This window comes from Ahaetulla prasina, chromosome 13, assembly GCF_028640845.1.
Source record: "Ahaetulla prasina isolate Xishuangbanna chromosome 13, ASM2864084v1, whole genome shotgun sequence".
In the NCBI taxonomy this organism is placed as follows: domain Eukaryota; kingdom Metazoa; phylum Chordata; class Lepidosauria; order Squamata; family Colubridae; genus Ahaetulla; species Ahaetulla prasina.
Genome location: NC_080551.1, coordinates 19943948 through 19959136, shown reverse-complemented (window position 1 = coordinate 19959136; position 15189 = coordinate 19943948). Strand labels below are relative to the sequence as shown.

Below are 15189 nucleotides of genomic sequence, written 5' to 3'. Positions count from 1 at the left end.
CATCGCTCCGCCGCGGCTCTCTTCTCTCTCTCTCTCTCTTTTTTTTTCCTCTCTCTTTCGTCCCTTGGCTCCGGGCCGGCGAGGGGCAGCACCGCCACCGCGACGGCCACCCGACTCCTCCCCGCTTCGGTGGGGAGGAAACGCCGCCTCGCCTCGCCTCGCCTCACAGCCGCCGCCTCTCTCGCTGCCTCGCGCGCGCACGCGCACCGGCCGGGCCCCCCCCCTCTCTCTCTCTCTCTTGCCCCCCCCTCCTCCCACCCAGCCTCGAGCTGACGTGACGCGCGCGCTCGCGCAACTAGCGGCCGCGAGAGGCGGAGGTTTCCTCCGGCCGCCGCGCCTCAAGCCAAGCCCCGCCCACACCTCCTCCTTTTTCTCCCCCCCTTGCCTTCCCCTCCCTCCTCCCAGGGGGCGGAGCGAGGAGGAGAAGAAACAGGCACAGGCCCATCCGAAAGGCAGGAGCCGGCGCGCGCTCACCGTCCCCGCCCGCGATTCCCGTCGGGGCTTTACGCGAGTGGCGTAGCGCGGGATGGGAGGGGGGGGCGGAGGCCAAAGGAGGAAAGCGGCGCCCCCCCCTTTTTTTTTTTTGGTTGGTTGGTTGGTTGGTTTTTGTTTTACGACGCTCGGCTCGGCGACGTGCTTGGCGGCCGCCCCGGGCAACCCTTCCCCCCCCTCCCGGCGAGGAGCGCGAGGCCCGGCGGCAGGTAAGGCGCCTCGTGAGGGCAGATTCCTCTGAGGGGGGGGGAACCGGGCGGCGGCCCCGGCTGCGAGGAGCGGAAAGGCCGCCTGAGGAGAACCTGGGTCTGCTTCGGCTGCTGGACAGCGCTCCCGCGGCGCCCGGATGGTTGAAAATCCTCCCGCCTTTTCTCCGTGAAGGAAACCGCCGCTTTCCCGCCATTCATTCGCCCTCATCCCGTGTTAGAGATAGTCCTCGACTTACGACCACAATAGCGCCCGCGGGGGGCCCCCGTTGTTAAGTGAGACATTCGTTCAGTGAGTTTTGCCCCACTTTCTTGGCCCAGTTGGTAAGTGAAAACCTCCAGCCTTCTAGATACAGGTAGTCCTCGACCTAAGGCCACAATGGAGCCCAAGGGTTTCTGTTGTTAAGTGAGACATTTTGTTCAGTGAGTTTTGCCTCAGAGGGCAGCCTTTCTTGCCTCAGTCAAGAATCGCTGCCGTCGCTAAGTGAGTAGCCCAGTTGTTAAGTGAATCTGATTTTACGGGGGAAGGTCGCAGAAGGGGATCGTGTTGACACCCTGCCCCCCCCCGAGGGACACAGCAGTGGTCATAAGTATGAAGCCAATGGTTTGAATTTCGATCAGGTGGCCGTGAGGATGCTGCAGTGGCCGTAACTGCGAAAAACGGCCATGCGTCACATTTTTCAGCGCACTTGGAACTTGGAACGGTCACTAAGCGAACTGTCGTAAGTCGAGGACTACCTCGGAAGCTAAGTAAAATATGCCTAGATCTGGGGTCTCCAATCTTGGTCCTCTGAGGGACTCTGGGAATTGAAGTCCACAAGTCTTAAAGGGACCAAGGTTGGAGACCCCTGGCCTAGATCATCTTGCCTGCAGGGAAATTCTATGGGACCTAATAATCATTGCAGCTTTTCTCATTCTACCTGGTGAGATGGCAGTACCTAGCTAACCTTGGCTAAGCTAAACAAGGTTAATACTTGGATGAGACACCACTAGGAAATGTAGGCTAAAAAGCAACTCGGAAAGCAGCGGTAGAAACCATTGTCATATCTTTACCAAAAAAAAGCTACATGGATGTGGCCATGAGGTCATCAGAGGTTGTGCACAAGATTTTTCTTCTTACTCTACAATTTTCAAGCCTATTTTACTTTTTTCCTCCCCCCTCTCCTACCACTGGAAAGTTATTTGGCCTAAAAAAAGCTTCCTGTATGCCTATCCCTTCATAATTGCAGGTTCTATTTTTTTTCCCCTTTGTATAGTATACTTAAAAGTGCTTTGTTGTAGCGTCCAAGAAAATGAGTTGGTATCTAAAAAAGATTTCCTTTAGATATAGAATTTATTTGGTGAGTCACTGCCGAGCGGTTTCAAGTAACAGCTAATGGATAGAATGAGCAATACTTGGCTATTGGGAAGAAAAGAAACGCAGCCAGGAAATGAACAATTTCTTGCTGTGGGTCAATGCTGAAAACCACCATGTTGCTCTTACCGACAGTTGGAGGCTAAGAAAAGAGAAGGATGCAGCATCCATTGTGTAGCTATTAATCTGTGCAAGTCTGGATTGTTGACTCAGGTAATCATAGATGCTCCTGTTCCATTTTAGTATTCCTGTTACGGTGATCAGCATTATGGGTCTTAAATCCACAAGATATTTGCCTCGGAAGAATGGGAAGCGTTGGGTGCATTTTTTAAAAAAGGCAAACACCAGTTCATTATAACAAGGGGTCTCCAAACTTGGTAACTTTTAAGATTGTGGACTTCAACTCCCAGAATTCCTCAACCAAGCAGGGTTGAAATGCACAAACCTTAAAGTTGCCACGTTTGAGACCTCTGCATAGCAGAAGATCTACTATATAGATCGCTCATGTATATTACTCTTAATTCTCATTGTTTTCAAAAGGCAGTTGTTTAGTTATTGCCTTTGAAGATCTTAACGATTAGTAATACATACAAGTCATCAGTGAATTTCCTTTGTCTTTTAATTGCACGCAGGAAAACTTCCCATTCCTTCCTAATGAGTAAATAAATCGGCACATGCAGCGTCTTTCCTGTTGTAATGAATGGGTGTTCTCCAGTTTTCTCTGAGTCATGCCCAGGGGACAGCGCTCACTGTCAGTTGTCCGCTTTCAATAGACAGAAGTATTTACAAAAGCGGAACATCAAATAACTTCAAGGCTGCAGTCAGTTTTTTGATTCCTTAAGAAAGTTTTAGTGGCCCCCCCGACCTTTAGATAAACAAGAATCCGAACAGGCTTTGAAAAATATGCAGTTTTGTCCCTGAATACAAGAGGGGGACTAAAGGAACAGTCAGTTTGTTTTCCTTGAGGTAGAAAAATATTTTAAAATCCGGTCAACATCTAATCAATTGCCATGCTCCCATTTGGCTAATCTAACATTAGTATGTTCTCTAGTTTTCACATTTAACCTTCTTCATTCGGTAGCTCTGCTGCAGGAGCACTTCCCACTTCTCATGTGTAAAGGTCTTTTTTCACCTCTGTTCCTTTTAGGCTTTGGGCTTTCTCCAGCAGCCGTAATAGCCGTGCTTGCACAGAATGGACCCTGTTGTCCTGAGTTACATGGACAGTTTGCTGAGACAATCGGATGTTTCTTTACTAGATCCTCCCTGCTGGCTTAACGACCACATCATTGGGTTTGCCTTTGAGTATTTTGCCAACAACCAGTTCCGAGACTTCTCTGACCAGGCCTGCTTCGTGGGCCCAGAAGTGGCTCAGTTCATCAAATGCACCACCAACCAGGAGGAACTGGCCGTGTTCCTTGAGCCCCTCGACCTGCTGCACAAGAAGATTGTGTTCCTGGCTATCAATGACAACTCCAACCAGGCAGCCGGTGGTACCCACTGGAGCTTGCTAGTGTATTTCCAGGACAAGGACAGCTTTGCTCACTATGACTCCCACAGCAGGTGTAACTCAGCGCATGCCAGACAGGTTGCCAGGAATTTGCAGTCCTTTCTTGGCAAGAGGGGCAAAGCTGCCTTTGTGGAAGAGAAGGCTCCAGCGCAGCAGAACAGCTACGACTGTGGGATGTATGTGATCTGCAACACAGAGGCCCTGTGCCAAGAATTCTTCCAAGGGCCGCAGGAACCGGTGCTTCAGCTCTTGACTCCTTCATACATCACAGGAAAGAGAGAAGAATGGAAAAAACTCATTGCTAGGCTCTCCAAGAAGTGACTGATGACTTTCTAGCGATTGTTTTTTTTTAAAAAAAATCTCATTTTCAGTGCCCGAGAGGAGCACTAGTGCACAAGACTTCTTTTTCCCTACAGAAAGAATGCACTTACCTTTGCACTTCTTCTGCACTGCAGCATTCTGCAGGGCTAAGCCCTGGGAAATGGCGACGCCATCTTCCCTACAGTTTGGAGCAGCTGCCGCTTAGCCTAACCTCTGTATCCTCCCAAATCCCCGCGACGCTCAAGTTCTTTGTACGCCTGTATGTGATCCAGTTTCAGTGATGTCAGTGGCAGAGACACGGCCTCTGTGCAATTACAGCCTCTTTCAGTGTCTCTCTTTCGGAAGCATCCCTGAATATCTGGGAATGGAGATCAGATTTTTATACAGCTGCAAAATTACTGTTATCGCTTGTATCCAAAGCTTCAGTCTTAGGGCTGGGAAGCAGAAGTCCCTTATTCCTGCTTTTCTGAAAAGGAAGTGGGGTCAAGCTATTTATTGTGTGAAGTGTTTTGCCTCCCTCCAGTAACTATACGCTTTACTGTAGTATGAGGAAGCCAAATTATTGTACAGTTGCCTTGAAGGCAGGAGAGTCAGCTCCTCTTTATTTCTAACTCCATCTCCGCCTCCTGTTTATTTAACACAGTAAGGATTTTTTAAAAGGTGTACTTCTGAATGAATGGTATGATGAAACTATTAGAGGGAAAGGAATTTTCCCTTCAGTATCTAGACCAGGGCCAGGGGGAGATAGATAGATAGATAGATAGATAGATAGATAGATAGATAGATAGATAGATAGATAGATAGATATCTTTACAGAAACTGAAATTTCTGCTTATCACTTTGAGCACTTTGACCTAGAGAGTGCCTTAATAGTGCACTGAATCTATTTCCCTAAATTGTATTCCACTGGAGTCCAGTAAGGCTTAGTTTTGTTAGCTAAGATTGCATCCTCTGATTTCTGAATATATACTGGGACTTGTAATGGCAGGAGGACTTGAGTGTTTTGTACAACAAGGAAGGTGGAGTTGACTCAATATTCCTTGAGAATTGCAGATGCAGACAGCTGGCTGATGCGCCAGTGGTTCTGCTGCAGAGATTCAACAACATATTAAGAGAAAAGTTGTAATAGCCAACAAAGGAGCGGATTAGCGCTCACCCATTTCTCAAGTCTCCTTTTTAATTGGTGAATAATAAGTGGGACTTGGAGTGAAGGTAGAATCATGACTGAGATTCCTCCATAGTTGTGCGATGTAAATTTGCTTCCTTCTGCTGAACATTTGGCTGGGCTGAAAAAAGGAACGTCTCGTTTGGTAACGTGCCAAGCCAGGTGGTATAGCCTTAAAGCCTATATTACCTTCGTCTCTTCCCCCCGCCCCCATTAAATCTCGTTTTACTGATTCCTGATGGATGCTGCCTCAGCAACAATCCTTTTTTAAACGCTGCACAAGGAACATCTTCAATAGGATTTAAATATAACAAGTTCAGTTGTTTTACCGTATGTCGAAACTGTTGGGCAGAAGCACTTGGTAATGTCTCTTATTTGCATAATCGCATTATGTTTGGGAAAAACCTTCAGTCAAAAATTAAAAAGAAAACCTCTGAAAAACGATGCTCGGTGGCAGTCGTCTCATTTTGTTTCCATACAATTCTTGAATTGTGCAATCCACACCCAGCTGGAAGAGAGGGAAACGGCCACTTAGTTCTGGAGATATTTTCTGAAAGATGAGGAAGCTTCTGCAGACCCGGATGAAGAGTGCAGTTATAGCTCATTAAAATCAAGGATGCCTTCAGAGGCTTTTTTGAGACAGCTCCTTCATTCAGTCATGGAATTCTAGGACAGCATCAGAAGCACCTTGAAGCCCTCTGTATAATCCACGGCTGCTTCTCTCTTGCCCCCCAAATGACCCTAAAAAAGGGAAGTCTTTAATAGCTCCCTAGGAACTCTTTGGTAGCAATCTACTGTTAAAATCCCAGGTCCTTCCATTTGGATATTTTTAGCAGCAACCTTCACCTTAAAGGCAACTCGTCATAATTACTAGATTTTCAACTCCCTTACGGTGCAGCAGCATGAAAATTCAAGTGTTATGCCATGGTGACGGGGGTGGGGGAAGGATCTTGGCACTCTGTAAACAGAGAATTCAGAATAAAAGAGTGGGATTAAGGAAAGTAACTGAGGCCCTATGTGGATTCTTTTATTTCAGTTTCTGCACCAACTATTGAGCGCCTTCACATCCACCCAGGGCAGGAATAGCAGAGACACACTAGAAACGACCAATGAAGTCAATCTGGATCATTGTTGCATGGCTGGATGTATTTTTGGCTGTCGGCTGGGTTGAGGGAAATGCACTCCTCTAAATGTCTACGGGGATTGTCAGTCATCCAGGTGAAAGTTGTCCCAAAAGTGCTTTTCCAAAAGGCCATTGGACTTTCTTTTGTTTTTCCTTGAAGGCGTTTCATTTCTCAACCAAGAAGCTTCTTCAGTCAGAACTGAATGTCTTGAAGGAAACAAAAGAAAGTCCAGTCGGTATTCTTCTAAATGCCCTTTGCACCATTTGCATTGAAAGGCGTCTCCAACATTTCTGGGCCTATTTATCTAGAATAGCAACCCCCCCAACAAGGGGCACCAGGGATTGGTTCCGTGGAGAGGTTTTTCCACAGATCAGTGGGTGTGTGGTTTTCATGTGATACTTGCCTCCCATGGGACTTTGTTTGCACAGGCCAGTTTCTGGCATGCTGCGACCGGGTGCCAGTTGGAGATTGGGGACCCCTGATCTAGAAATCATTTAATTCTAAGCAAGTGCCATAGGACTTCCCTGCAGATTGTCCCGAGTGCAGTTGTGGTCTTATTGCTTGAAAGGCTTAGTATGGGAATCCAAATGCAGCAGCTTTCTTTAGGTGCAGAGAAAAGCAAACAAGTTCGGATGCCAAGGGCGTCACCAGGTAGAGAAAGACAAACACTCTGTAAGATGCCATTCAAGAGTTTCTAAGACTTTCCACCTGTTTTTTCCCCCTTTACATTGATTTTCCTAAATGACCGACTGTTCTCCTTGTCTCGGCAGGTGGAGCAATAGGGATTCTCCCCCAAAACGTATGAAGGCCTATAGCCTTTATGGGACAGAGGAGACCAAGAGGCTGCAAGTTGTATTTGAAAGCGAGACACACTCGGAGGAGCCACAGAAAGGGTAGGATAGCAATAGCACTTAGACATATACCGCTTTACAGTGCTTTTACAGCCCTCTCTAAGTGGTTTACAGAGTCAGCTTCTTGCCCCCAACAATCTGGGTCCTCGTTTTACTGACCTCGGAAGGATGAAAGCTGAGTCAACTTTGAGCCGGTCAGGATCGAACTGGCTGTGGGCAGAGTCAGCCTGCAATGCTGCATTGTGACCACTGCGCCACCAGGGCTCTTTTGTGCAAAACTGAACTAGGCAAGTGACGACTGCAGCAACCCTTAATCTCCCACATGTGCACACACAAACACACACACACACAAAGCTATTTACCTTAAAAAAGATAAAAGTCAGCGTGTGACCCCCAATCCTCCCATTATCATTGCTGTGTGTGTCTGTCATTCATTACTAGATTACCTACGGCTTCTGGAAGTCAGCGTCCAAATGCAACAGGGCGGATGCCGAAGCGCGGGAAGACTGTTAACGGGTTAAGCAGTTCGGCTTACCTTGGCTCGGTCCCTCTCTCAGCGCAGCCCACCTGATAAAAGAGTTATTGTTGTGGGGAAAATAGGTTTGTCACCTTGAGTTGTCTGCTTTGCAAATAAGCTTCAGTGGGAAAAGGGAATGACGGCAAGATTCAGCTGTAATTGTCACCTGGAATGAATCACCTTGCTAGTAAGAACTTTAGGGGGTGTTTTCTTAAGACAAAGCAAACATTCCTCAGAAGGATTATGAAAACCTGAAGGAAAAATGGGCCGCCATCTGCAGCAATGCAGGAGTGGCAATCGGCAGTCCCAGCGTAGAAATATGGTCCCGGTTCCCTGCACCACCATCAAAAGCAAGACTTGCCTTAGGGATCTAGAACGCACAACCTTAAAAGGAACGAGTTGCATAACAAGACCTAGATTGTCTCCGTATGCCGATGCCTTTTGTTCCACCACTTAAAATATTTAAGAATCAGCTCAGGGTGGACTTGGCGAAGAAGCTCACTGGATGCCTCCTAGCTTTGCAGTTGTATGCAAAGTTTACAGATAAAACCTCTACTAAAACGAGGAGCACAGCATCCCTTCGATCGCTGGTTGAAAATTCCCTTCGTTCTATATTCTAAAAATGAAATGAGAAGTTAAGGCGTGTGCTTTAAAATCAGGTTGCAACGTAACGATCTACAAATATTTTCTGAGATTTGGGGAGCCCAAATCCATTGGGACAATCCAATTTCTGAAGCTTTTCCAATCTCGCATCTATACAGATAGCTACAGAGATTATCCGTCTGGTGCAGGGGTTTCCAACCTTGGTCCCTTTAAGACTTGTGGACTTCAACTCCCAGAGTTCCTCAGCCAGCTTTGCTGGCTGAGGGACTCTGGGAGTTGAAGTCCACAAGTCTTAAAGGGACCAAGGTTGGAGACCCCTGGTCTGGTTGATCTGAAGAATTTTTTCATCCAAGAAGCTGCAAAATTGCCTTCATAACCTTTAGCCTGCTCCAATTTTTCTGAATGAATAGGTAAACTCCGATATGCAAACATTTTAATCCTTGTATTGCACTTTGGTAGCCTGGCATTGTTCAAAGCATACTTGCATTGCAAGAAAAGCCAGTTGGAAGCCAAACACCTACTCAGGGAAGGGTGCAACTTCAGAAAGAATCTCAAATTTTACCTTGAGAGTTAAGAAAAGGAAACAGAGGGAACTCTTCAGCAACATTTCAAATATGTATATTTTATCCTGTTTGTTCTTCAGAAAGACTTGAAGATTGCACACGACCTCACATTCATTTCTGGAAAGTGGAACTGGCTCTAACAAACTTCATAACTGAAAAGAAAGTTGAAATCCAGACGTCAAATAGTCCTGGGGCAGCCTTTTTGTTCTACAAATACATTAGATCAGGGGTCTCCAACCTTGGCAACTTTAAGCCTAGAGGACTTCAACTCCCAGAATTCTCCAGCCAGCTTTGCTGGCTGGGGTATTCTGGGAGTTGAAGTCCTCCAGGCTTAAAGTTGCCAAGGTTGGAGAGCCCTGCATTAGATTACTGTTGATTCTGTCTAGGTCTGTAAAGCAAAGGAAATATATCCGTATGGGAAAGCAGTGCACAATCTACAGGCAGACTAACGGAATGAAACAAATAAACAAAAATAGCTGGTTTGTGATTTCACTTATTTCTAAGCACTTGAAGCTGCCCTGTTTCCCCCACAATAAGACATCCCCTGATAAGCCCAATCGGGCTTCTGAGCGCATGGCAATAAGGCCAAGCGCTTATTTCAGGGTTCAAAAACTATATATAGGGTCTTATATTAGGGGAAACATGGTACCAGGGGTGAAATCCAGCAGGTTCTAACAGGTTCTGGAGAACCGGAAGCGGAAATTTTGAGCTGTTCGGAGAACCGGCAAATACCACCTCTGGCTGGCCCCAGGAGTGGGGAGGGAATGGAGATTTTGCAGTATCCCCCTGGAGTGGGGTGGGAATGGAGATTTTGCAGTATCCTTCCCCTGCCACGTCCATCAAGCCACACCACACCATGCCCATGGAACCGGTAGTAAAAAAATTTGTATTTCACCACAGCACGGCACCAACCATATTCTGGATTGGGTGATCTGAACTGTACAGCATCCTAATCACGATCCCAGCTGCTTGAAGGGAGAGCAAAATCCCTGTTTTAAAATGATGACAGCTGCTCTTGTCAAATACTTCAGGCTGCAGGAGAAATAAAGCTTGCTTAATTTAGGGTAACCAGGATGTCCAATTGCCAGGATGTGCTTTCTGTAGGTTAGCAAAGGACTCTGGGTCCCTCTGGTGTGCACAAGTGGGAACTGCACCCTTTTTATTCCCGAGGCTAGACAAAAGCTCTCCATTCCTTTCCCGTATTCTGTACTAATTTTTAGACTACTAATTCCCCATCCTACCCTTCTTTTAAGATAACCTGATAGGGTGGCAAGTGAAGACAGAAGAAGAAAAAAACTAGATTATTTTAAGGTACAATGGAAAAGTGTTCTAATCAGACAAGGTCCAAAAAAACTGAATCATTCCTTAAGCATGAGTCATACCTTATTTTAAAACAATTAAATGCCATATGCCACTTAATTGAGGGCTAGATAAGGGGACAGTCCCTAGAGATCTTGACTGATGGCAAAAAAGAAGAAGAAGAAAGGATCTGCTTAATGATTTAGGAGGAAGCTAGGATGGGAAGCAGAAAATCTCAGAAAAAGAGAGCAAGAGAATATCAGGAGAATAATTAAGTTTCCCAAATCCACCTGATTAAGCCATGCTGGCTGAGGAATTCTGGGAGTTGAAGTCCACAGGTCTTAAAGTTGCCAAGGTTGGACACCCCTGATCTAAGACAAACAGGATTATGGGTAGTATCGACTTCCTGCAATGCTTTTAGTACATAACACACGGACATCTTTCTGAACTGAAATACCATGAAAAAGACCTTCCCAATTCTGAGCTCCATGGGTGCATGTATTAACCCCGTGCCAAATCCAGCCGAGTGCGCAGAGAGTGCACTTAACCCATCATCCAGAGCAACAGATGTCCCTTAATCAGTCTGTCAGAAATTGTGGGGCTATTCCGTCAAGAGGCGAGCAGAGAGAAATCTCCAGTTGTTTAGCCAATGGGATAGCAAGAAGAAGGGGGAAAAAAAGCTATTAAGGCCGGCTCACAAGATCCCCCCAGCAAAAGCTAATCCGATTAAATCTCCCTTAACAGGACAGGGAACATCAGAAATGGTGCTTTTCCAATTTGCAATCATGTGCCAGATAAGGACGGAGAAGAAATACATTTGCTCCACGATTTTTTAAAACAAGTCGATGCAATTTGACCCATCGTTCTGGGGCAAATGCGCAGAGTCAGAATCGAAGCTGCCCTTCCCAAATGTTGGGAGGGCGGCTCTCGGCTCCACGATAACATGCAGAAAGGGGAAAACTACCGAGGAAAGCCAGGTATGGAAATAAGCACTGCAGAGAAACACACACCCTTTCAACCCTCCCAAGGTATTTTTAGAACATGAAAGGTTCCGCTGGCGTTAGATGCTCTGCAAAGCTCCGAGTTATTCTTGGAGAATGGTGTCCTGCATCAAATGAGCTACCATTTAAAAAAATAGAAAGAGAGATTATCTTTTTAATGTTTTAATCTGCCTATCAGGGCAGAAGTTCTAGCAGGCACGAAAGACGAGGCCTAAAAATTATTCTCGGCGACGGAAATTTGCCTGCCCCCTCCCGTGTCCCACAAGCGAAACCCCGATGCTGGTATATATTTTTTTTTAAAAACCAGAGATTTCCATTTTTGCCCTTTTGAATTTGCACCGAATGGCCATTGGCAGCTGAGACAATCGGATGTATGACCTAAATGGACATGTTGAGGAGACATCGGTATAGATTATGTAATTGATGTAAAGCTGGGAGCTCAAGGCAGGGATTAGCAAATGCACGAGTACAAAAAGCTTAATGGGTTTTCTCAATTCCAGCTTTTTTGAAAGAAAAGGAGGCATCCCTCCACCATCATCTATTTCTTAGCCCCCTACCCCTAAAATAAGAAAAAACCCAGAAAACCAAAATTCTAGATTCACTGCAAGGATGGACTCTTATCTACACACTATGATTAAAAACATTAATTAAACATTAATTAAAAATTTAATTAAAAACATTAATTAAACATTAAACATTACATTGCCTTACACAATGTAAGCCGCCCTGAGTCTTCGGAGAAGGGCGGGATATAAATTCAAATTTAAAAAAACAAAAAACAAAAACAAAGATGACACATAAGTCGAAGTCAGAAATTCAGTGTCGTGGGCACCAGGGCACCCATACAAGCAGTGGCATCGGTGGGTCTGTGGAATTAAATATAATAATATTTTAAAGAATACTAACAACTCCCAAGGTTTGGCAATCTCCTGAGATCTTGGCATATAGAAAAGAGATAATTATGCCCCAGCCAGCCTGTGTGAGATACCATTGCAGTAACACTGCAAGGCTCCAGAATACAGGATAGGAACTCCTTGTCAAGGTAAGTCCTTGACTTACAACACTTTGTTTAGTGACCATTTGAAGTTACAACGGCTTTGGGGGGGAAAAGTGACTTATGACCGTTTTTCACACTTACGACCTCTGCAGCATTCCTGTGGTCACGTGATCAAAATTTGGCGACTGGTTCCTTATTTATGACGGTTGCAGCGTCCTGGGGTCACGCGATCCTCTTTTGCGACCTTCTGCCAAGCCAAGTCATTGGGGAGGCGGGATTCATTTAACGACCGTGTTACTAACTTAACAACGGTAGTGATTCACTTAGCAACCGTGGCAAGAAAGATCGTAAAATGGGGTAAAACTCACGTCTCGCTTAGCAAGGGAAATTTTGGCCTCAATTGTGGTTGTAGGTCTGTATTAATAATCCTAATGGAATTATTTTGGTCTCTCCGGTATGTTGCGTGACTTCAGGCCTTTCTGCTCATAAACAGCACCGTTAAAACAACTCAAAACGTAGCACAACACATAAACCCAGCCAGTCAATCCCCCCTTAAGACTCATCTGTACCCGAAGAAACCCATCTGTTAGGAACCGTAACACCAAAGGGTGATACCTTAATTTAAATTTAAACTGAAATATAGTTCATATGATGGTTTCTCACCTTTTAGATAATTTTTTTGAGGCAAAACGGGAAGTAGTCATTAGTACCAACAATGTAACCGTAGCGGAAGGGGGAAATAATTGGATTTTCATACTGACTGGGGTTGCTGTTATCAAATTTATCTAAGGCGTCAGATTTTTAAAAGGTTTGCTTCCGGCTTTATTCTTTCGGTAACCATCCCAAACTGATGGCCTTTCAGCCGACAGGAAGTCATTTTACACAATTCTGCAGCCCAGGATGTTAAAACTTGGCCAAGCTTTCGCTGGCCCTTAGTATTTCCCTTGCTGCCATAGTTAGCCTAGGTCTCATAGAGGACAAAGCAGGGGTTAAATGCTCCCGGTTTGGACCGGATTGGTCAATCCGGTAGCGATAGCGGTGGATGGTTCGGAGAACGGGTAGCAAAAATCCCTGCTCCCCCTCCCCCCCCGCCCACGGCCACTCAATCGCCTGGTCGCCCGCTTGCTGGCTCTTTTAAAAAATGCTTTTTTAAAAGGTAAAAAAAAAAAGGCTCTGACGATCACAGCCGAGCTGCCTGATTGTCAGCCTTTTTTTTTTCCTTTTAAAAGCATTTTTTTACAACCTATTCGGCTGAATAGGTTGTAAAAAAATGCTTTTAAAAGGTAAAAAAAAAAAAGGCTCTGACGATCCCAGATGAGCCACGCAATCGTCGAGAGTCTTTTTTTTTTTTTACATTTAAAAGCATTTTAACAACCTATTCGGCTGAATAGGTTTTTAAAAAATGCTTTTAAAAGTAAAAAAAAAAAAGATCGCACGCCACAGCCGATTACCCCGCGCGCGCGGTAAACCTTTTGGCTTGCACTGCGCGTGTGCGCGCACCTCACATTTGGCGGTAGTAAACCGGTTCAGATTTCACCACTAGGACAAAGCCCACCCCCCCCAAATGTTCTAAAGCAATTATCCTGAATAATTTTTTGAGACGAAATAAAAAGGACGACATTCACATTAAGAACAATACTGTGCCTTTATAACATGCCTTTCTACTGTATTCAAAGTGCCTCCAGTCGTTATTTTTGGGAGGGATAGACAATGTGTTGTTAAAAGAACGAAAGGCAATAGAGCTTCAAGAGCAAACTGGGTTTTGAGCTCCTACGACCTGCTAAAATCTTGGTTTTGAGCACAAACATGCAAAAATGACAGGGGGGAAATGAAATGAAGCGAAGGGACAGCCTATAGCTGTGATGGCGAACCTACGGCATACATGCCAGAGGTGGCACTCACAGCCCTCTCTGCGGGTACGTGCGCTATCTCCAGCTGCTGTTCTGGTTTCCGGTGTGCATCTTTGTGGGCACCGGAGTGCTGGAAAACAGCCCGAAAAACAGCCTATAAATGGCCTGAAAAACAGCCAAAAAACAGACATGCGCACGCTAGCCAGGTGGTCTTCGGGTTTCTGGCGCAAAGATCAGCTGGCTGGCGCCCCAGGCGTGTGACAGAAACCCAAAGACCAGCTGGCTGGCGGCTCACATGTGCACCAGCCAGCTGGTCTTTGGGTTTCCGGCACACGCACATACACACACATTCCTGTTTGGGCACTTGGTGCCGAAAAGGTTCGCCCTCACTGAGCTCTACTTTCTTTCCCCATCCAGGTGCACAAATACCTTCCAACCAACAGGCTCAGCAAAGCTTTTCTTGATATCACCTAGGCAAGCGTTTCTTCACCGCTCTACTTGCTTGCCAGCCTTACCTTTGCCGGGCCTGCTGGCTGTAGCTTTTTTTCCTTTTTGGTCTTGCAAACCCGCTCACTGGCCAATGAAAAAGGGTTCTTGTCTTAGCAGCGCTTCTCCCAAAATAACAGACCGATAAAATCGGGGTTACACCTTCCCAGCCAACAAGGTGGGAGGTTGAAAAGAAGTTGCTTGAACACCTGAGACCTTATTGCTAGAGAAGAAACCGACCAGCTGTCCGGCAGACTGGCGGTCCCTGGGAAGAAGAAGAAGAAGAAGAAGAAGAAGAAGAAGAAGAAGAAGAAGAAGAAGAAGAAGAGGAAGAGGAAGAGGAAGAGGAAGAAGAAGAAGAAGAAGAAGAGGAAGAAGGAGAAGGAGAAGGAGAAGGAGAAGGAGAAGGAGAAGAAAAAGAAAAAAAGGAAGAGGAAGAGGAAGAAGAAGGAGAAGGAGAAGAAGAAGAAGAAGAAGAAGAAGAAGAAGAAGAAGAAGAAAAGAGGAAGAGGAAGAGGAAGAGGAAGAAGAAGAAGAAGAAGAAGGAGCCGTAACGGGCCGCTTCTGTCCAGGGATGCTGATGAAATGGCTTTCAGGGGCCCCCCTGCTCATTCGGAAGCCCCCTGGTAGACATCACAGAGCCTTTCCACCAATGCCCCACCTTTTCGACCTTTTGTTTGGACCCAACTAGCTGCCTACAGGAGTGTCATTTGCCTCCCATCAATAACACCCAAAGGTCCTCCTGCAGGATTGCGGGACAAACTGGGAGGATCACAGAGGGATGCTAGGAGACCGTCTACTTTCTGGCACTGAGAGCCGTCCATTCATCTTCAACCCCTCCTTCCCTCTCCTT

The 15189-nt window shown here is 45.9% G+C and overlaps 1 protein-coding gene across 4 annotated transcripts; it reads left to right on the top strand.

The window, feature by feature from the left end:
- The first annotated feature begins 386 nt into the window (after nt 1-386).
- Nucleotides 387-5489, top strand: SENP8 (SUMO peptidase family member, NEDD8 specific). Of its 4 annotated transcripts, XM_058156658.1 has the most exons (3): nt 387-701; nt 2188-2265; nt 3200-5489. In XM_058156658.1, the coding sequence occupies exon 3, from the start codon at nt 3245-3247 to the stop codon at nt 3878-3880; it is 636 nt and encodes a 211-aa protein (XP_058012641.1). In that variant the 5' UTR covers nt 387-701; nt 2188-2265; nt 3200-3244; the 3' UTR covers nt 3881-5489. The 4 variants fall into 4 exon arrangements, with proteins under 4 accessions (XP_058012641.1, XP_058012639.1, XP_058012642.1 ...); XM_058156656.1 differs by lacking the exon at nt 2188-2265 and having other exon boundaries at nt 389-701; XM_058156659.1 differs by lacking the exons at nt 387-701; nt 2188-2265 and adding an exon at nt 713-990.
- The last annotated feature ends 9700 nt before the right edge of the window (nt 5490-15189 follow it).

What these genes read in the sequence shown, in the direction of transcription:
- SENP8 (XM_058156658.1), top strand. Translation starts at nt 3,245, where the DNA reads ATGGACCCTGTTGTCCTGAGTTACATGGACAGTTTGCTGAGACAATCG.